The sequence below is a fragment of the Malaclemys terrapin genome, chromosome 9, assembly GCF_027887155.1.
Source record: "Malaclemys terrapin pileata isolate rMalTer1 chromosome 9, rMalTer1.hap1, whole genome shotgun sequence".
In the NCBI taxonomy this organism is placed as follows: domain Eukaryota; kingdom Metazoa; phylum Chordata; order Testudines; family Emydidae; genus Malaclemys; species Malaclemys terrapin.
In genome coordinates, this window is record NC_071513.1 from 9,624,725 (window position 1) to 9,646,391 (window position 21,667).

General features: G+C 42.0%; 1 protein-coding gene across 1 annotated transcript; it reads left to right on the forward strand.

Annotated features, from left to right (window-relative positions):
- Window positions 1-2,627: 2,627 nt before the first annotated feature.
- FMR1NB (FMR1 neighbor) lies at window positions 2,628-18,083 on the forward strand. Its single transcript, XM_054039680.1, has 7 exons — window positions 2,628-2,729; window positions 4,584-4,722; window positions 5,209-5,322; window positions 7,666-7,806; window positions 12,333-12,429; window positions 16,763-16,908; window positions 18,025-18,083. The coding sequence occupies exons 1-7, from the start codon at window positions 2,628-2,630 to the stop codon at window positions 18,081-18,083; spliced, it is 798 nt and encodes a 265-aa protein (XP_053895655.1).
- Window positions 18,084-21,667: the final 3,584 nt, after the last annotated feature.

A 21,667-nucleotide genomic window follows, 5' to 3' on the forward strand; every position in this document is an offset into this window, starting at 1 on the left:
CAGCTGTGCAAGAATTTCAGGAACAGCTTTGTCCCATTCCCCTCTTAACCCATGGAAAGGTCACAACATGAATGAAATCATCCATCATCTACTTCAGAGCATTTTAATCTGCTCCTAATCTTATTTCTAGCCTCAGAGAATCAGACTAGCAGAAACATCTAAAGTTCCTAAAGGAGGCTTGTCTTCAAAGCATACCCAGTTTACCAGCCTCAGACCTTCCATGCTTTGCAACTGGATGGGATGGCAGCCTTTTTAATTTTCCCAACTTTGATCATTACTTTTTGATCTTGCACATGCCCCTAGGACGTCTGTACAGGATCACGATAGCAATAATATTGGCTGTTAGGGAAGAAGGAAATTCATTTCTCTCTTCCAGGATAAATGTTTTGATTAGGGTATTGTACAGAGAGCTAACGGTCAAACACAATGATATGGGAATGGGTGCCAGAAAAAGAGCACCGTGTTCACCAGTTGGAACACAATGATTCTCCTGTCCTGAGGGATGGAGCAAAGTGTCCTATTTCTCTGCGCACAGCGCACTCAAGTGGAGATGATCACCCAAGATTTGCCTGGCAGAAGTCAGTTTAGCAGAATGGCCCCAACACCCAGAAATAGATCACTCACTGTAAATCAGTTTGGTGGGCTGGTGACCAATCTGTAATGTAGGAAAGTAGATTTGAATTAGCCTGACCATGGAAGTTTTCTCAACTGAAGGGAACTTCAGAAGCTTGGGCATTTCACTGGTCTCAGGGACTGACAGGTCCGGCTGCCTCCAAGCTGCAAGCAAGCTGCAGTACCTATTGTAAATGGTCTGTAGACCTTATTACACAAAGAAAGGAAGTTTTCAGGTAAACGCAGATGTCCCTAATCCTACAGCCCATGGTGAAACTCCTAAAATCTTAAAGGCTCCAGAAAGGCACTTTTAGCCAGACGGCTTCAGAAAATAAAGAAGGATTTGTGTTTTAGTTCAGTTCACTCATATCTGTTAAGTCCTCTCTCAGGTCTCCACTGATACATGAGTTTGGGAGTGCTCAGATATAGTCTTTTTACAATGAAGTTGAAACTATCAGATTATGTTCTGCTGTTTCCAATGTTGGTGCTGCGGGGGTGGGTGAGGGTAAGGTCTGTGCCTCTAAGTCTAGCACAAGGACAGGAGCAGTCTTAAGTTATTAGAAGGCCATAACTTACTCTGTTCCAGTTGGTACTGGCTTCTTGGGGGAATAAAATTCCCTATCCCACATCTGACTTGACTTCTCCCTTCCCCCAGATCTCTGACAAAACACTCTGGGGCACGGCAATTGCCAGTGTAGTCTCTATTGTGACCTATCCCATTGGTAACAGAGGTTCCTATTGTCATCGACATTGCTGCCTTACTATCCTTCCTCACCTGGCCTGGACAGCTTTGCAGTGATTATACCTGCACAAGGACTCCTTGGCTGAGACATAATCTCACACATCTGCCTGTTTCTGCTATAATGACTGCGGAGAAGGTACATAGGGAGCAGAGATGTGTCTATAGCAGGGAAATCTGGCTCTTTCGTTTCTGTTCTGACACCAATCCCAGGGAATGCTTTTCTTTCTTTCCCCTCTGTCCTGCAATTTCCATTGTATTTTCATGAATTTGTTACAACACTCAATTCACCTTTGAGGCCTTTCCTGATCTGTCTCCAAGTAAGGAATTCATACACAAATCTTGGTGGAACTTTTTACTGAGCTTCCAGAAAATGGCCACCTACGTATTTTTTAAGTATTTCTGTAGTATTCTACAGTACTAATCCATCCCACTGCACAAGTGTTTTTCTCCTCCTTTAGCAGCTTCTCACTGGGTTTCCTTGATCAATGAAAAGAAAACCATTTTAAGGGGGACTCTCTGAATAAAATGCCATCTTACTTTTATATCAGTTTGTCCAGCACCTAACACAATGGGGTCCTGATCTCCTCGACTGGAGCTCCTAGGTTTTACCACAGTACAAATAATAATCATGATGTGCCTTTCATCCTCAGGATCCCAGCTTGCTTTAAAATCTTAATCTGTATGACATTAATTGAAGAGAGAGCCATCAGCAGGGGAGAAAATAGGTAACAGACAGACCAACTGTTGCACAGCAACCTGCAGAGCAGTGGGGAGGAAAAATGTTGTCTAGAGATACCAGGCCAAACCAACTGTTAAAGTTCCATGAGATCTTTCATGAATAGGCAGGATGGACAAGGCCTCAGTTTTTACGCCTTCATCCGAAAGCACCTCATACTCTGACTGGATCTTCATTGACCAAGCTTGGAAGGATGAAAAGCTTTAACGGTCTGAGCTCTGACTAGAATCTTAAGACCCAAAGGTTTTGCTTTTTCAATCTTGGCCTCTTAGCCTGGACTAAAACTCTGAGCCACGATTTTTAAAAATGACTAGAGATTGGGTTTATCTCCGTTTTAGACAGTCACCCTGAGATTCCCTCAGAGAGAGTCCGTTTTTCAAAAGTGCTGAGTGCCCTGCCCTCCCTCTGAAAATCAGTCCCCTTTTAAGATGTCTCACATTAAGCATCCAACATTTCAGACACCCAAAATCTCTAGTCACTTTTCAAAACCCCTGACCATCAGGTTTTGGAGATGCTTTGTTTGTTTCTGTTTCATTAATGGAGGAAGATACGGTTCCTTCTACTGCAGCTCTCTGTCCAACTTCCTATGCTGGATTTTTACAAACCTGCAAAAAGGAAAAATCCAGAAAGGCTTTTGAGGTATGCTGATTTAAATGAACGTATAACTCTGATTTATTGCAGTAATGATGCAAATGGCGACTGGCAGTCAGTTTTGGGGGAACTATGTGATTTTGGTGATGTCTCCTAGCATCTGTCCAAGTGAGTATTGCAAAGAGAAAAGTATTTTAATAGAAATAGCAAGTAATTTTACTATTGGGAAAGAAAATATCGGCTCATCGACGTTATTTTTGGCTGCAATACACCAAGTGCTATTGAAATTCCAGTGTTTCAAATTGCACAGGAGGCTACAAATTGATTTATGTTAAACTTTAAAAAATTAAGTATTTCTCTCCCCAAATTGTAGCCCATCTCTTTTGCCTGTCTGTCCAGGCATTAGATGGGAAATAGTTGTCTGTTGTCTTATACCTCGTACTGAATTTTATTCTTTTTTTACCTTTTTAAGTTTTTTTTCCACCCTAAAGAAATAATTTATAGTGTTCCCATTTTACAATCTGACTCAGCCTGTCAAAGGGTGAAATCAGGAGAGCCAGAAAGCCTATTAAGAAGTGACGTATTTGGGACCCGTACAGCGAGTAGCACAGAAGGGTTAAGGGTACTTTTGGCAAGCCAAGTTGTCAGGCAATGTGTGGTATGAATAGAAGCAAACCCTGTAACGTCAAGCATGCATAACAGAACAACGCACACATAAGGGATCCACGCTCACATTTCACCCTTTGCTCCTTGAGATGCCACACCACAAATGCAGCACATTTTGCCTGCGGGGAGATGAAGAGCCACTGACTGGTTGCTCTGCTGTGAGTACTTTTCAGGAGTGATATTGAAAGGGTTCAGACACATCTGGAAGAGCCTGTTGCTCTAACATGAGGGGAAATTACTTTTTAATCACCTTCAACTAATAGTCTATGGAGAGTTTACATCCAGCCATGTATACACACATTCAGAATTTCCATAGGACCCGCTATGTTTGTGCCTAGAGCCCTGCCAAACTGCAGATACCTGCTTTATATCTACAGCTATGGATGTGAATGCAGATATCCACAGACCATTTTTGCGAATTGCGGGTGGATGCAAATCCAAATTTTGCATCCGTGCAGGGATCTATTTATGTGCAGGGCAGTTCCAGCTTTGCAGCTCTCTGTTCTTAGTATGGAGCCACATGCATGTTCCTTTAATAGGATTGGATAGTTCTCCAGAAGAAGGGGAATCCTGGGCTTGACCAGGACCATCAGCAGTATAAGCAGTTGCCCTTGCCACTTGATTAAAAGAATAACTCCATAAGCTGCTAGTAATAGTAGAATCTTATCCTCTTATGGAGGGGAACATGTAACTTCACAGTTTTTCCAAGATATGGCCACAAATTTTATTGAAAAGTAAGATGACTGCTAGACAACCAACATTTCCGCAGTATCTGCCATTAATATCTCCGCTATGAAATGCTGGAACTCAACCTTGTGTTGAGTCCTGGTGATTCTTTACATTTTGTTTCTCAGGTTTCATCATTTCTCCTTTTAATCCATCTGTTGTTGATATTGCCTTAGCGGTATTATGTAATGAATTTCTTCATTTTCAATTATTTGTTGTACCAAGAAAGAGGATTGTCTTGTGGTTAAGACACTGGCCTCAGACATAGGGAGTCTGAATTCAACCCCTGCCTTTCCTGTGTGGCCTTGGCAATCTCTCTGTGCTTCATTTCACTGCTTGTCAAATGTGGATAGTGATGATACTTCCTTTCTCCTACCTTTGGACTGGTCTACACTACAGTTATAAGTCGACCTTAGTTACGCTACTTCAGTTACTTAAGTTACATAACTGAAGTTGACATAAGTTAGGTAGACTTACAGCGGTGACTACACTGCACTGTGTCGCCGGGAGACGCTTTGCTGCCAACTTACCTTATGCTTCTCAGGGAGCTGGAGTACAGAAGTCAACGGGAGAGTGCTCTGCCATCGGCTTAGCAGGTCTTTACCAGACCCACTAAATCGACATCGATTGCAGCAATGCCAATCTAGCTGTAAGTATAGACATGGCTGTTAAAAGTGTGACCTCTGTGGGGCAGAGACTGGTTCTTATGGTGTGTTGGTCCAGTGCACAAAGAGATTCTGATCTCAGGTGAGGCCTTAACGGGCTGCTGTTAGATAAATAATGAAAAGGAAATACATCTATTGTTATATGGTGCAGGTTTTAAGTAATCTACAGCTTGTATATGAACAGTAATGCTTTAGATCTTGACAATTTCTGGTTGAAAGTATTCTTTAGTATAATTTAAATTTCACAGCTATAGTTCTTGTTCATCCTGGTTCATGAAGCAAATTGAAATAATATAATTGAATACAGCCAAAAAAGACATTTATACTTAACCCTGCTAGCTATCAGTAGGCACAATTCATAATGACTATAAATGCCTTTGTAATAAAAGATAATCAGTATGAAAATGTCATTGCATGTAATTAATTATGCATATATTGATAGTAATGAGCTAATTGTTATGAGCTTTCAGGTTTTGCTTCACTACTTCAGCATGTTGTAAAAAGAAGTGAAGTGTCACCCAACAAACCTAAAACGAAGCTAGAAGATATATCGGAAGCTCTATTAAATTTCTTCAATCCAGTGAGTAAGTGTTGCTGTGATCATTGTATTGTTCTCTCTTTTTTTCCTGCATTCAATGTATTTGAAACATTCAACCCAATCTGTAAAACCTTTTTATAATGTCATTTAGCAGGTTTCATTAAAAGTGGCATTATATCCATGTGACACTATATCCACATTTGGAACATAGATTTGCTTTAATTGTTGAATGATTATTGCCTGCTGTAAGGTCCTTCACTCTAAATGACATGTTATATTCATGTTTGCAGTGTTATATTCATGCCATGTAACACTGGATACTTGCAGAGCAGTGTGTGAAAGGAAATAGTTGATGTGATTTATCCATGAATATTGCTATAGACCTTTAATTACATGATACTTGATGCTAAAAGGTCTGATTCTGCAGTTTTCACTCACCCAGTACTCCTTTGATTTCAATATGGGACTTTCAGATATGCAAGGAATGCAAGCGTAGTTCCCTAATGAGATCTGAGAGCAATAAGGAAAACTGTTATGGGCAGCACTATAGGTATGCAGATCTTCAGCTGGTGTCAATCTGCATAACCTCACTGGAAGTCATTGGCACTACACCAATTTATACTAGCTGAAGATCTAGCCCCATAGATATGATAGAGCAGGGGTCGGCAACGTTCGACATGCGACTCGCCAAGGTAAGCACCCTGGCGGTCCGGGCCAGTTTTATTTACCTGCTGACGCGGCAGGTTCAGCTGATCGCAGCCCCCACTGGCCGCGGTTCGCCGTCCCGGGCCAATGGGGGTGGCAGGAAGCCGCGGCCAGCACATCGCTCGCCCGCGCCGCTTCTCGCGTGCCAAACGTTGCCGACCCCTGTGATAGAGTAACTGATCTAAATGCCTGATCCTGTATTATTTAACTGAACTGGCCATTTACTTCAATGGGTACAGGATTGAGGATGCAGTAAGTGAATTTAGTAGGATCTATATGATGTCCCACAAATGCTGTGTAAGGGTCATATAATCAAGGGAAGGTATGTAGTCGTAGTTTTATTGAATGCCCTCTTCTCCCCATGCCCCCTTTAATAATTTCTAATGTTTATATTGGTATCTAACTCTTTTATGTAAAAGTATATATGCTTTGTTTGGGAAATACAGCTACTCTCTTGAACACTGAAAATACCAGTTTTACAGAAAAGTAAACTGCAGATAACATGTTGGAGATGTCTCATTATTCATAAATATTGTATACATTTAAGACCTTTATACAGAGTTTCTGAATAAATTCATTATTAAACAGCAAATTTAAATATATTTCAAATGTACTGTAGCCATCTGGATGATATTTTCTTAGGTTTTTGTCCCTGCCGGCTGAAAATGACTTCCCAGTAGGAGCATACCATTAAGTATCAGGCAAAGAGATATATAGGTAGATGCAGCATACTGTGTTGTGGGTCTTTCAGAAAACCATACACTACAACAGGGGTTGGGAACGTTTGGCACGTGTCTCGCCAGGGAAAGCACCCTAGCGGGCCGGGCCAGTTTATTTACCTGCTGACGCGACAGGTTCGGCTGATCGCGGCCCCCCACTCGCCGCGGTTTGCCATCCCGGGCCAATGGGGGCAGTGAGAAGCGGCACGGACGAGGGATGTGCTGGCCACAGCTTCCCGCTGCCCCCATTGGCCCGGGACGGCGAACTGCGGCCAGTGGGGGCCGCGATCGGCCGAACCTGCCGTGTCAGCAGGTAAATAAACTGGCCCGGCCCACTAGGGTGCTTACCCTGGCAAGCCGCGTGCCAAACGTTGCCGCCCCCTGCACTAGAATTAAAACTTGTGAGGGTTTTTGTGTTGCATTTTCTTTGAGAAGGACTCTGATTAGAAAACAAAATCTCCATTTCTACTTCTTTTTCAAAACTGTAAAAATGAGAAACGCACAACACTGTGCTATTTAGATTAAACTTTTCTTAAATATATTATAAATGTTTCTGTTCCTGAAACAGCAACAATTCTTTCAAGGTGTCTTAGGTTATATGATCTAAGCTTCCATTTAGCTTTAGTTGTTTTATTTATTTATTTATTTATTTATTTGCCACCACAGCGCCTAGGAATCCTAATCATGGGCCAGTACCCAACTGTGCTCGGTGCTGTACAAACACAGAACAAAGATGATACCTGCCCCTAGGAAGTTTACAGTCTAATATGGAGTGATTGTTCCATATCCAAAAATTGATTATACCATTCCCTTGAATGTCTTCCCCATCAAAACATGCTGAATATATATAATTATCATATTATAAAATATACAAATGTATAATTATTCAATAAAATTATAATTATGTAATTATTTGAGCATTGTTCGTAGAACTGAAACATCATGCTTTATTTAATTTTTAAAAGCATGTCGTCCCAAAGAAGATCAAACAGTAGTTGCTTGCCACGCAGGAGAGAATCTTAACAAGACTACTTGTCTGAAAAATAGATGTTGTCACTCTTCCAAAAAAAGCAGTCAACTGAAGTGCTATACCCCACTCAAAGACCGTAAGTAAGTCCTGTGAGTTGTTGCAGAATTCTCTTAGCCAAATGCATCATCTGCTCAGATCCTGTGTTCTTCTGTTTTTATTACCTTAACTTTTCAGTGTACCACTCTGACAGGTAAGCTATAGCTTGTTGTCCTGGTTGCATATCATGTAATAGATGGGTCAGATCACTGATACAGCATGATCTGGATTTGCTTGATAAGCTGGGCACAAGCAAATAATGTGTGTTTCAATACAACTAAATGTAAGATCATACATCTAAGAACAAAAGAATGCAGACCATATTTGCAGAATAGGGAATTCTAGCCTGGGAAGCAATCTGAAAAAGATTGAGGGTTCATGGTGGTAATCAGCTGAACATGAGCTCTTAGTGTGACACTGTGGCCAAAAGGGTTAATGTATAAACCCTTGGAAGTATAAATGAGAAGATTAAGAAAGAATAGAGAGGTTATATTGCCCCTCTGTATTTGTCACTTGTGTGACCACTAATTGAATACTGTGTCCAGTTCTGGTGTCCACAATTCAAGAAAGATATTGAAAAATTGCAGAGAATTCACAGAAAAGCCACAGGAATGATTAATGACTGGAAAACATACCTTATAGTGAAAGACTCCAGGGGTGTGATCCTCAAAGGTATTTAGGCACTTAACTCCTATTGAAATCAATAGTTGTTACTTTTCATCTTCATCAATCTAACTTTCACTTATACATGAAAGTTACTGGAAATTGGATACTCTTATTTCTTCAGAGAATATTGGACATTTATATGGATATTAGGGCTGTCAAGTGATTTAAAAAAACTGATTAATCACACGATTAAAAAAATTAATTGCAATTAATCATGATTAATCACGCCTTTAAACAATAATAGAATACCATTTATTTAAATATTTTGGATGTTTTCTACATTTTCAAATATATTTACTTCAATTACAACACAGAATACAAAGGGTATAGTGCTCACTTTATAATTATTTTTGGATTAAAAATATTTGCACTGTAAAAAAACCAAAGAAATTATATTTTTCAATTCACGTAATACAGGTACTGTAGTTCAATATCTTTATCATGAAAGTTGAACTTACAAATGTAGAATTATGTATGAAAATACTTGCATTCAAAAATAAAACTATGTAAAAATGTAGAGCCTGCCAGTCCACTCAGTCCTACTTCTCATTCAGCCAATCGCTCAGACAAACAAGTTTGGTTACATTTACAGGAGATAATGCTGCCTGCTTCTTGTTTACAATGTCACCTGAAAGTGAGAACAGGCATTCGCATGGCACTGTTGTAGCCGGCGTTGCAAGATATTTACGTGCCAGATGTGCTAAACATTCGTATGCCCCTTCATATCTGGCACGTAAATACCTTGCAATGCAGGCTACAGAAGTGCTATGTGAATGTCTGTTCTCACTTTCAGGTTACATTGTAAATAAGCAGGCAGCATTATCTCCCGTATATGTAAACAAACTTGTTTTTCTTAGTGATTGGCTGAAGAAGTAGGATTGAGTGGACTTGTAGGCTCTAAAGTTTTACATAATTTTGTTTCTGAGTGCAGTTATGTAACCAAAAAAAATCTATATTTTTAAGTTGCACTTTCCCAATAAAGAGATTGCACTACAGTGCTTGTATGAGGTGAAGTGAAAAATACTATTTCTTTGGTTGTCATTTTTACAGTGCAAATATTTGTAATAAAAAATAATATAAAGTGAGCATTGTACACTTTGTATTCTGTGTTGTAATTGAAATCAATATATTTGAAAATGTAGAAAAATATCCAGAATATTTAATACATTTCAATTGGTATTCTATTGTTTAACAGTGTGATTGAAAACTGTGATTAATCATGACTAATTTTTTTGAGTTAATTGTGATTAATTGACAACCCTAATGGATATGGGTTTATATCCAGAGCACTATCAAAGACAAGATACTAGACTACAGTGGTTCTGAGAGATTTGCCATTGATTCTTGGTTTGAGATTGTTCTGGGCCAAAAGATACAGAGGATTTTTGAGACTGGTTGTATAGAATGAAGACAGTTTGGACATGTCATACTTTCTCATACCCAAGCATTCTGCACTATAAAGTAGTATTGAAAGTACACAGCTCTGATAAATCTTGAATTTGGTTTTGGTGTTGTATTTTGAAGATTTCCAGACTGTATTTAAGCTCCGAAGGTGTTCCTGGCTTTATTGATTCTGTTCAGATGTCCTGGCTTGTCCCACCGTCCTGGCTGATGGTGCTGCCCAAATATGTGAATGTTTCTGCATTGGTGAGAACATAATCCTCTGGTGATGGTGAGGCTATATTAAAGGTCATGACATCTGTCTCATTGCTGCTGATTTTCAGTCCAATTTGCTAGCTGAATGTGTTGAGTCGAGTTGTTTTTTCTTGTATATGGTATTGAGTATGTAATAGGAGAGCGAGATCATCTGCAAAGCCCAGGTCTTCAAGGGATGAGAAGGGTGTCCATTTAATGCCTCTTGGCATGTCTTCTGTTGTATGCCACATTACCCAGTCAATGGCAATGTTGAAGAGGATTGCAGACATGACACACCCCTGATGTACTCCTGATTTGACTTCAAAACTGAGCTCACTGTGATCAACACTGCATGTAAAGTGGGAATAAAAGCTTTGAATGATGTTGATTATACGGAGAGGGATTCCATATGGCCACAGAATGCACCATAGGCTGGTCCTGTGAATGCTATCAAAAGCCTTCTCAAAGCCTATGAAATTTAGGTAGAGTTGCCGTTGTAAGCATTGTTCTATTATGTTTCATAGAGTGAAGATCTGCTCTGTGCATCCACGCCCTTTCTGAAAACTGGCTTGCTCTCTTCTGAGAATGCTATTGGCTGCCTCTGATATATGCTGGACTGTGATCTTACACAATATTTTGCTTGGCACAGATAAAAGTGTGATACCATGCCAGTTACTATCACTGAGAGTTCCTTTCTTTGTTATCTTCACTTATAACCCCATTGGTCCTCTCACCAGGCACTTTTTCCCTTTCCCAGACTGGGCCAGGATAGATGCGGCTAACTTGGGATTTATCTTGAACAATTCTGCATGAAAGTTATCCTTGCCAGGAGCTTTCCCATTTTTTAAGGATTTGATGGCTTGAATGATGTCTTCCTTAGTTGGGTTGTCTATATTGATGTTAAGATCTGGCCTCATATTTCCATGAAACCCCAAAGAAATATTCATAAGTTAACATTTTTGCCATTCAATTTCCATTTATTTGAGCTCACAGCACTAATAATGGAAACAGCAAACCAAAGTAAGACCAAATTCTGATACTTTTACTCCAGTTTAGTAGCATCTTATTCCAGGAGCAATTCCACTGGCTTGAGGGGGAACTATTCACAGAGTAAGGTACTATTCACTGTGAGTCAAGCTACCAGAATCTTTAAATTAGAGAGAGGCATGCCACAGTCATAAAGTCTTTAATAATATTCTGTCTATGATTTGGCTATGTTATGTGTAAAAAGACTGTTCACCATAGTGGAGAGCAAAGATGTACAGTGAATTACAGCTCTCTAGTTCAGTTCAGGACACAGACTGAAATCAACGTTAACATTAAATATGCTTATTTAGCAGCAACTGCTTGATTCCTCATTTAATTTAAGCTTTTATTGTTTGGAAGTAAACATCAAGGGCCTAATATTTTACCTAGTTATCTGTTTGTAAATTAATTGGCTATGTGAATATTCCAGGATGTACAACATATGTCCAAAGAAAACACACACGCTTATGGCCCTGGGAACACATGCTGTGTGCATCATAACAGCAGAGATCAATCTGTTGACAAAAGACAAACACTTAACAGACATTAGACCCAGGGCACTCACATTTCTGTAAGCGACTCAAGGGCTTGATCTTGAGAGTTTTGCCATTGACTTTAATGGGAACAGGCTCAGTCCCTAAGAAAATGTTGCAAAAGCTAGAGACATCAATGCTGCAACGGTGAAAGGTAATTTCTAGCAGAGGTGGCCATAGGTGCTGGAACTAAGGGTCTTGGGGGTGCTGCCGCACTCTCTGGCTTGAAGTGGTTTCCATTATATACAGAGTTTACAGCTTGATTCAATGCCTCCAGCACCCCCACTATAAAAATTGTTCCAGCACCCCTGGAGGTGGTTCGGAACTGGAACAGCAGCCTAAATTTTCACGACTGGCTGGTGATTTTACGTGTCTTAATTTTTGGGTGCCCAATTTAAAATACCTTTACAGGAGCCTCATTTTTAGGCTCTGGGCATACACAATTGCAAGTTACTTCTAAAAAAAACTGAGGTTTCCAGCTGAACCTATCAAATATCTGTGATGTTTGGAATCAGATTAGATTCCAGATTTGAACTTTTAAATCTGGATTCATTTCTAACATCTGCTTATTTTGCTCATATAACAGGACTATTTCAATACATCTGGCTTTCTTAGATGTTGTTTTCTTTATTGCATCAGTCAAGTATGCTTGAATCTAGCTCTCTAGATCACACCCAATTAATATATACTTCTATTGAACCAACAGGACTTCAGCTGACACTGCGACTGTTTGCACTTGGAATAGGAGGAATGATTATTTTGGGGTGTCTGCCACTTTTCTGCTGTACATATTTACAGGGAAGGTAGGAAAATATTGTGTGACCCTAAACTGAACACACATCACACTACCACAGTAACTTGGACGTGTGGACTGTAGACTTGTTTAAAGCCATTAAGGGGGAAGAGGGCAGAAAGCAGTCAAGTCTATTGTATAGACATCAAAAAAGAATGTTTTTATATTAAAACCCCCATAAAAAGTAAAAATAATTTGACTTGGAAAATGTTCAGGTAACAAATTCCAGGTACTATATCTGTACACAGTCACCCCTTCCAAAGACCCAGGTTTGTAGCCTTACAGCCTAATCTTGCAACTGTCTTTGCTTGGGAGGACCCATGCACCAGTGCAGAAACCCATTTACTTTAATGGGGTTTTAAGTAGGCATAGAGATCTGCCTGCAAGGACTTCTGTGCAGGATTGCTTGGAGCAGGAGGTATTCCAACCCCTGCTTTCCCCTTTCCCTACCCCAGCCCTCTGCTCCCCCTCCCCTTCTCAGCTCGTCAACCCTTGCTCGGCTCCACCAAGTGCACTTGCTCTCCCAGCTTTGACCCCTCCTGCAGCCCCAGCCAGCCTCTCCCTGCTCCCTGCTGGCTCACTAGCTCCGGAAACTTCCTCCACGCTGCTGCTACCTTGATCTTGCTCCTCATACCAGTGTCTGCTGTTCTGGCCCAGCAGAAGTGAGAGCACGGCAGGGGGAGTGCTTCCAGGACACATGCAGGGGTGGGAGTGAGTGGGGAGCAACCCACCTAGGCCCTTCCCAGTACCCCATTGTTTTAACCATTAAAAGAAATTTGCCAGAATTTCTGTTTGCCAGAAGCTGGGGATAGGGGATGGATCACTTGATGATTACCTGTTCTGTTCATTCCCTCTGGGGCACCTGACAATGGCCACCGTTGGAAGACAGGATACTGGGCTAGATGGACCATTGGTCTGACCCAGTATGGCCGTTCTTGTGTTCTTATTTCCCCCATTACCCTCCCCTAACCCGGAGTAAAAGAGCACCAACACATACCAGTCGTGAACACAAAGCTGACAAACAAGAAGTAGAACAAACCAAATTACCACTTTGGGCCAGATTCACAGATACGTAGACGCCTAACTTCCATTGAAATCAATGGAGTTAAGTGCCTAAATAATTTTGTCAATCTCGATCTTAGTCTGGCAGTGCCTCAGTTATTTCAAGGGGAAGCTGCAGTGCTTCATACCCAGCTGGGGTGAGGGCATGAATAGCAGCTCTGGTAACTCACCCAGCACCTGCCCAACCCAACTTGGGCTGGTGTCTAGATGGTGGTCCACCATGGTGTCCACTGGCAGGTATCCGAGATCCAGAGAAAACTCAAAAACAGCAGTGAAGGTGGGGGGAATATTCCCCCAGTGTTAAGAGCGATTGATCGCTCTTTGTAATATAAGGGTAAGTGGAAGGAAACAAGAAAACAGCCCCATATTTGCCCCATCTCTCCTCACGGTAGAGGGAGGGCAAAACCTTTTCTTTCACCTCAATCTTAGAGGGCACTTCTGCAAAGTGGTGAAGTTATTTATGGCAGAAAAATGGCTACTGCACAGGCAATGACATGCAACTATGGATCAGGAATGTATGAAACATTGTGAGTGTTATATGAATGGTTTACAGTATTGATATTATGGTGCCGTTCAGAATATATATGCTGTTATGGTAATGGGGAAAGGTTTATTCTCCTAAGGTGGACATTCATATTGAATGGATAACACTTCATATAACATGAATAGCTCAGTTAAGGTGACAAAACTGCCATTTTTTTCTTAAGAATATTTTCCATGTGTGCAATTTGCTGTACTAAAAAGATACCAGGAGGCTGTGTTGGGGCGCGCGCACACACACACTCTCTCTCTCTCTCTCGTTAATGCTGTGGCTCGCCAGATGGCTATTTGCTGGAGAGTTCCACATTTAGACATCCTGCTGTGCCAATTGCTACATTACAACTTACACTGTGCTCAACAGCTGATGTTCAGAATGCTGAGAGCCACACTGAGCTATCAGTGACTCTGGAACCAGGAGGCAAAAAATTAGCATAAAATGATCTTCAAAAAATTGCTTGAAAATGAATTAATGTTTGTTCTTTTTGAGAGAACTCGCGTTAAAGTTTAAATGCTCATTTTTGCATTTTTTTTTTCATTATACAGTTTAACTAGGAATATTGCTCTTTTGCTAAGAGGGCTTTTTGTAATGTGGTGATTAACCAGATGCTAAATGGTTTTAATTTCCAGCATCATATATTGGAATTCTAGGAAAGAAGCAAATCTATAACATAGTAACTTTGATAGAGTTTTGGTAGTTTGAGAAGGCTGCTGATAGAGGAGGGGGCCTTGACAAACATTCTCCTGATGGGCCATACCTTGGTACCTGGGAAGAATTTCTGATGGCTGCATCAGCATCCCAGAGACATGGCAGAATGGTTGTCAGTGGAGTCCTGCATTCAACATGCATGCTGTTTGTAATGTAGCTGGTGGGGTGGGAGTTATAGTTATGTTCTAGAGCTACAAAAAATTGGCTTCTGTGACTGCTGGCAAAACTGGCATCGGGCAGTAGATTCACCAGAAACACCATGCTTCTCCTAGGCCTGCCTCAAACCTCCCAGTAAAAGAGTACATAGAGTGCCCCTGCAGAGCTGAGCTCCTCATCAGCTGCCTCAAATTATGCCATTTTGCACAGCAGAGCTTGCACCAGTTCTGCATCTAGGGACCTCCACATCTACAGGCAGAAGAGAGGGGTTGGATTTCTTTATATGCACTCTAGCCTTCTCCTCTGGTCCAGTTCTAGCTCAGGTCACCAATTTTCGGGTTGTCTTCCTAGTTCTAGACATCTCTCCAGACCACCATACATTTGGGCATAGTTAGAGATGATGGCTTGTCTACTCAGGAGATGCCCAGCACATAGCTAAGATACTTGCCGAGCTTTTGCCCACAGTATGTCTCATTCTAGTCAATGCTTTAATTAGTCACTACAGTCAATAGGTTTTTGTTCCTCATAATTCCTTACTAATGGTCTCTGTCTCTGCCTTCTCTCATGTGGGAAATTTGAGCTACACAGGATACACTTCTGTTATTTCTCCCCTACTTTGTTTTCCTCTCCTTTCTGTTGTCCCTCTCCAGGGCTTTTTTTGATGTTCCCATCCCCACTTCACATAATTTTTCCTTTCCTTGAGTTCTGATTCTTATGCCATGCCCATCGCCATGGTATCTGAGCTTCTCTCTTTCATTGCCCTGATGTTTCCTCTTCTGGCTTACCCACCCCACCTCCTGCCAAGAATTAGTGGGAAAGGTGACCCAGTGGGCAGATACTTGAAAAATACATGGATGGTCTACAGCTGAGTCCTACTGGTATAGATCTTTAATGAGCACCTTTCATTTCATACTTCAGAATTCCTAAAGGGGTGCTATAAGATAGCGTTTGGTGTTTTGTAGCTATGGAGGAACTTGCTGGCCATTTTTGCCTTACTAGAATCATTCATTCATACTGGGGATGGTTGAGCCTCGTGGAGTTCATAATTTTGCAAACCTCATGAACTATCTTTGGGAACTCCCAAAAGTAGCTCCAGGTTGAGACTCTCCGCCACCCCCATGTAATAGCCATGTTTTATCAAGGGTGATCAAATACAAAAATTAATTTAGCTAAAGGGGAAACCTATGCTGTGGTTAAGGATAGAAAAACCCCCAAATGCTAGGTTAACACCAGAAGACCAGATCATCAGGGCTGGTCTAAGTTGCATTGGCCACAACAGTCCCTCAGGGGTCATTCCAGCAACCAGGGACTGTTGGAGTGCAATTCCATGGTCGTTTCCTTGGCCATCTGATCTACACAAGGGGGATCCCAGATGGTCACTTAAACAGATTTAATGGGACCAAGGATTTGATCCACAGTATCAACATTTTGATACATTAGATTTTTTCCTTTCTTCCTTTTTGCTTCCATTGTTCAGTCTCTCCTTAGTAAAATATGAAGCCAATAAATTTGAGTGAAACATCTGAACTCACATTGTTCCAGCTAGTTCAAAATTATGCAAGATAAATATGACCATCTCTAGTTCAAAGATAATATGGTAACGAAAGTAGTTGAGGCAAATGGATTTTAGAGAAGAATAGGAAAGAGGTTTGGAATAATTGGTGAAAAAGCAGAGAAGTCCTTGGAAGAAAATCTCAGAGATGGCAAAGTCTATCCAGGTGCTTTTCCTAGCCTGAAACTCCTTTAACTTCTAGGGCTGAAATCCTGGCCCTACTCAAGTCAATGGGAGTTTTGCCAGTCAGGATTTCACCCTAGGTCTTTGTGATCTTTCCTCCTTTGGATAGGACTCTATTTCAGTTGCAGTTTTAATGTGTTGCAGTAAGTGTGCCAACCCTTTGCTAAGAGCAAACAAAGAAGTTGAGCAAATTGTTCAGAAGCAAACAGATGCGAGTGAAAACATTGGTGCCTATTTACTGGAGTTTCTTAGAGAAGATGCTAAGGAAAGAAGCAAGCACAAGAAGAAAGGTAGGGATTTGATTTAAAAGTTAACCTAAACTGTTAATTGTTTGAGTATTACCTCAGTATTTCAGTTAGTGTTGTTGCCTTAGTACAGGGGTCGGCAACGTTTGGTACACGGCTCGCCAGGGTAAGCACCCCAGCGGGCCGGGCCAGTTTATTTACCTGCTGACGCGGCAGGTTTGGCTGATCGCGGTTCGCCGTCCTGGGCCAATGGGGGCAGTGGGAAGTCGCAGCCAGCACATCCCTCGCCCGCGCCACTTCCCACCGCCCCCATTGGCCCGGGACGGCGAACCGCGGCGAGTGGGGGCTGCGATCGGCTGAACCTGCCACGTCAGCAGGTAAATAAATTGGCCCGGCCCGCTAGGGTGCTTACCCTGGCGAGCCGCGTGCCAAACGTTGCTGACCCCTGCCTTAGTACCTATTCCTTAACTGTATAGTAATAAACACTGCCAGCCAGCCTCTAGATCAATAAACTATGTCAACAGGCCCAATTTATTAGGTATCACCCCAATTTTTTGGCATGGGAGAAGTAGGGGATCTGCACGGTGAGAAGGAAAAATGCTTTCCTCTTCCCTAGGATGAAAGGGAATGGCCAATACTGCAGCCCTGAGTTTGCAATAGCCCCCACTGCTCCTTCAAGTGGATCTGTGCACTGGTGGATCCACTGGTCCTGCCCCCACTCCTTCCAGTCAGCCCCACCTCTGCAAAAACTCTATTGTGTTAGGGACATGGAGGAACCAACCGAAGAGTCAGGTTAACCTGCTCACAGGAGGTGAGGATCCATTGCAAAGACCTGAGAAATCCTATCCTGCCAGGCCAGTATGGAGAAGGATGACAGGATTTAGCTCTGTGGTCTCTGCATGGTCAGATTCTGCCACCCTATCTTGCACGGAGAAGCACTTTACTTCACGAGTACCCTCATTGACATGAATGGGACTGATGGTGGAGTAAAGCGCTGCTCCCCCTGTGTGAGGTTACCATAATCTGGCCCATAATAAATAACATTTAACAATGGAGTGAAAAGGGCCATGATAAAACTTGAAAGCTTAGAGCAAAGGAGATTTTAAACACTACCCTAACTCTGCCTTTACACTGTGTTTGATATTTCTTTTTCCTTTATAGAGAAAATGCCAGCTGATCTTGAACAGCCTGGGCAAGACAAGGATGCCAGTGTAACCTGAGTGTATGTCAGAAAACGAGTTGTTTTTTGTTAGTGTCAACATCCTGTGATAACCGATGCTGAGTTTTTGCACCAGAAATTCGTAATATTTGATAAACTTACATCTTCATCAGCGTATTCACCTCCATTTCATTTAAATATCTCCTGGGAGGAGCACCGTCATTGCTAAGAAGGTTTACTTTACTGGGGGGCAGTTCCTCAGTCAATGTTAAAGCCAGTCCTCCATTAATAATATACTAGAATCCTCTTAACTGTAATACCCCTGAGCAAGGCAAGTAAGAGCTCTAATTAAGCAACTGTCCCAACGAAGAGTTAAATTAAGACACTTACATAGCCAGCTAAATTCATGATCCTTTACTGGAAGGTATAAAATCTACATGTAAAATTTCCCTGGAATCAGGAGATTTAGAAGGACAAATCAGCTGATGTGGCCTGGATTTTGGATTAGCATAATTAATTAATTAAGCCCCGTGTGTCCTGAGGGGCAGGTGTTGCTAGATGTCCAAGTGTAATAGTTGGAACCAGCTTCTGTTGTGTCTATGCTTGACATTTTTTCTTAACATTTCACCTCCACTAGTGGTAGCAGTGGCCTAGTAACTTAAATCACCATGTCTGCCCTAGAGAATTGTGCCATTAGAAGTTGCACTGATGTGATTGAACTAGTGTGAGTAGCTGTGGTGCAGCATACAAGGCCACCCTGCTTTAGGTGCAGTTCTCGCCTGTGTTCAGACGCAGCACTCGAATCAAGTGATGCAATTGCACAGTCACCCGGGTACTTATCCCATGGATTTTGACACAGCTCCTTAAAGCACTGAATTGTGGGGCGTCATGCACGGTGTTCTGACATCCTAAAGGATTTGTGGAAGGAAGTCCCTTAATTCCTGGAGAATTGCCAGCGTTTTGGCAATTTATTCCAAAAAGGGAGCTCAGGCTGGGGTGATCAGAGCTCGCTCTCTGCTAAGTGAGCACATTTGGTGACTGCAGACCTTAAAGGTCAGCACAGATTGTCCAAGGAGTTCCAAAGGCAACAGTGTAGAGCACGTGGGTTCATGGACTTCAAGCTACAGCTCTTGGATGGAGGCTTTGCTCTCTCTGCCTCATGCTAGCCAGCTCCAGGCAGAGCAATACTTTGGGGGCCATGACCACGAATCATTGACTGGTAGAGCAAGTTGTTCTTGGGACTTGGAATGAGTAACACCGACTGCAGGATTTCCAAGGCATGGGAGACATTTCTGTGCCTATTTGAGGAACTTTCAACCACATTACAGCACGAGGACTCTGATCACAATGGAAATGAGCGTGGTGATCACCCCGTGGAAACTGGCTACCTTGGATGCTTACTGGACCCCAGTTGTGGGTTGGGAAGTTCATTGTTCAGGGTGTTGTGCTGGAGGTGTGCATGGCAAAACTTCAAGTGCTGCTAGAGGTGTGAGTAAAGTGACTGGAGGGCTTTGAACACTTATGTTGCCCAAACTGTGCAAGTGACATTGAGAAATAACCCCAAGCCCATTCTGAGCCAGCCATGTCAGTCCAAAGAAGATGGGAACATCAGTGATTACTGCTCCCTGGTGATGCAAGCACTGGTGGACCCTCATAACCAGTTTTTGGAGATTTTCATCATTTGGTGTGCGTAAAATGCACAATGCCAGAATTTTGAAGAACTCAACTCTTTTCAGGAGAGGATAGCATGGGGCACTCGTCACAAGCCAGAGAATAACTATTAATGTGGTCTCCGTCCTTACTGTGATTCTTGGAGACTGCATACCTATTGATTCCTGGGACTTGAAATCATACCATTATCACAGCAGTCATGACAGACAGACACCACTTTAACTGCAGAGGCAGCAGGTGGAAAATAGTTTGTGTGTGGCTGGACGGGGAGGGAGGTGGGCGTGCGCATTTGGGTAGCTTATGGTAAGGGAAAGTAGCCTGCTGCAAAGCAATGACAGTGCAATCAGTGACCTTGCTGCTGATTATGCACACCTGTACCCAGACCCTTTAAAGCTTGATATTGCCAGTACCAGGTGAGGGACCTTTGGCAGAGCTGCTTTAGGTATTAATTTTGCAAACAAACGAGCTGGTGATGCTTTTGATGTTGCGCAGGGGAGGATAGTGACTAGTGTTTGCATTTTAGAGTTGACTTCTATATGGTGTATTTGCTGGTTCTAGATGTTGTTTTCATGAATTGTGATGTCTGGCAAAATGCATTTAGACTAAAATGAAGAAGAATTTCTTTGCTCCTGAACTTAGGGGCACCGTCATTGCTGAAATATGCATGTGACAGATCAAATATACTCTGATGGCTGCTGATTATGGGGGAGAGAGCTGTGCTTTGGAGAAAAGTTAGGCTTTCATTTGGTGCATCATGATTTTGATTTGAAGAGTAATACATTCCTTTTGTTTACATATCATTGACAGTACGGCTGCTTTCAGTATCACGTAATGTCTTGAGAACAAGAGCCACGCTGTTAAAACAACTTTATTTAACATCAAACAAGCAGCGGAGCTGCAGTAACTGTCTGGCAGCACCATACCCAAATGAATGGAAGCAAAAAATATAGGCCACTGGCAGATACTACAACGAATGGAAATGTGGTACAGTTGGGTTTCTGTTCTCCCTGGTCTGACTAATCTGGTGTAGAGTGCATTAACTAGGAGTGCAAGGAAAAGATGTGACAGCCCAACCTGTGGAGTCGTCACACGAGTGAGGTACAGGCTGCAGAACTTGTGAATGGCACATTGTCTGCATAAATTCTTTATTGCTCCTGCTGTCTCATCTTAGCCAAGGTGAATGTATTCCCTCATGGCTTCAAAAGCTTCACCTATCATGATGGACCATAAACATCTTAGTTGGAATCTAATCTTCTCTATCACTCTCACCGTTCTCTTCTTTATCTAGCTCTAAAAAGAAGTCAGTCCTGCTTCTTTGCATTTTGGCTCTAAACCTCTGACTGCCAGAAGTTGGGACTGGATGATGGGAGATGGCTCACTTGATAATTGCCCTGTTCTGTTCATTCCCTCTGAAGCATCTGACACCAGCCACTGTTGGAAGACAGGAAACTGAGCTAGAGGGACCATTAGTCTGACCCATTATGGCCATTTTTAGGTTTTTATGGCCCTTAGATTTGTCAGGCTGTCACAGCCTCTTGAGTTGCAGGATGCCTGTTTACTTTTGGCTTGTTGATGGTTCGCCATTTCCCACATGCACTGGCTGAATACTTCCTACTTTTATCAGAATACAATTTGCAACAACTTTTCTGTTTTGGTCTTGTGAACTTATGGGAGGTGTAAAATGATTCCTGTAGATTTACAAGGGAATTTGTATTTAAACCTCCTTCCTCTCAAATACCTCATGTAGGAGAGTAAAGTCTTAGCACTTGGCCATGCTTCAGTGACATCAACTTATCACAAGCTCAAAATCTTTGTTTGGGAGAAGATTTTTTTTCCCCCTTGTTCACAACTTTGCTTTGTAATACGGGTGAGTTCAAATAGCAACACATTTTGAAAACGACATTGAGGTTGCATGCCCCTTCAGGCTACTAAACGCTATACTAGGTAGGAAATATCTGTAGACTCGGGCTCTTA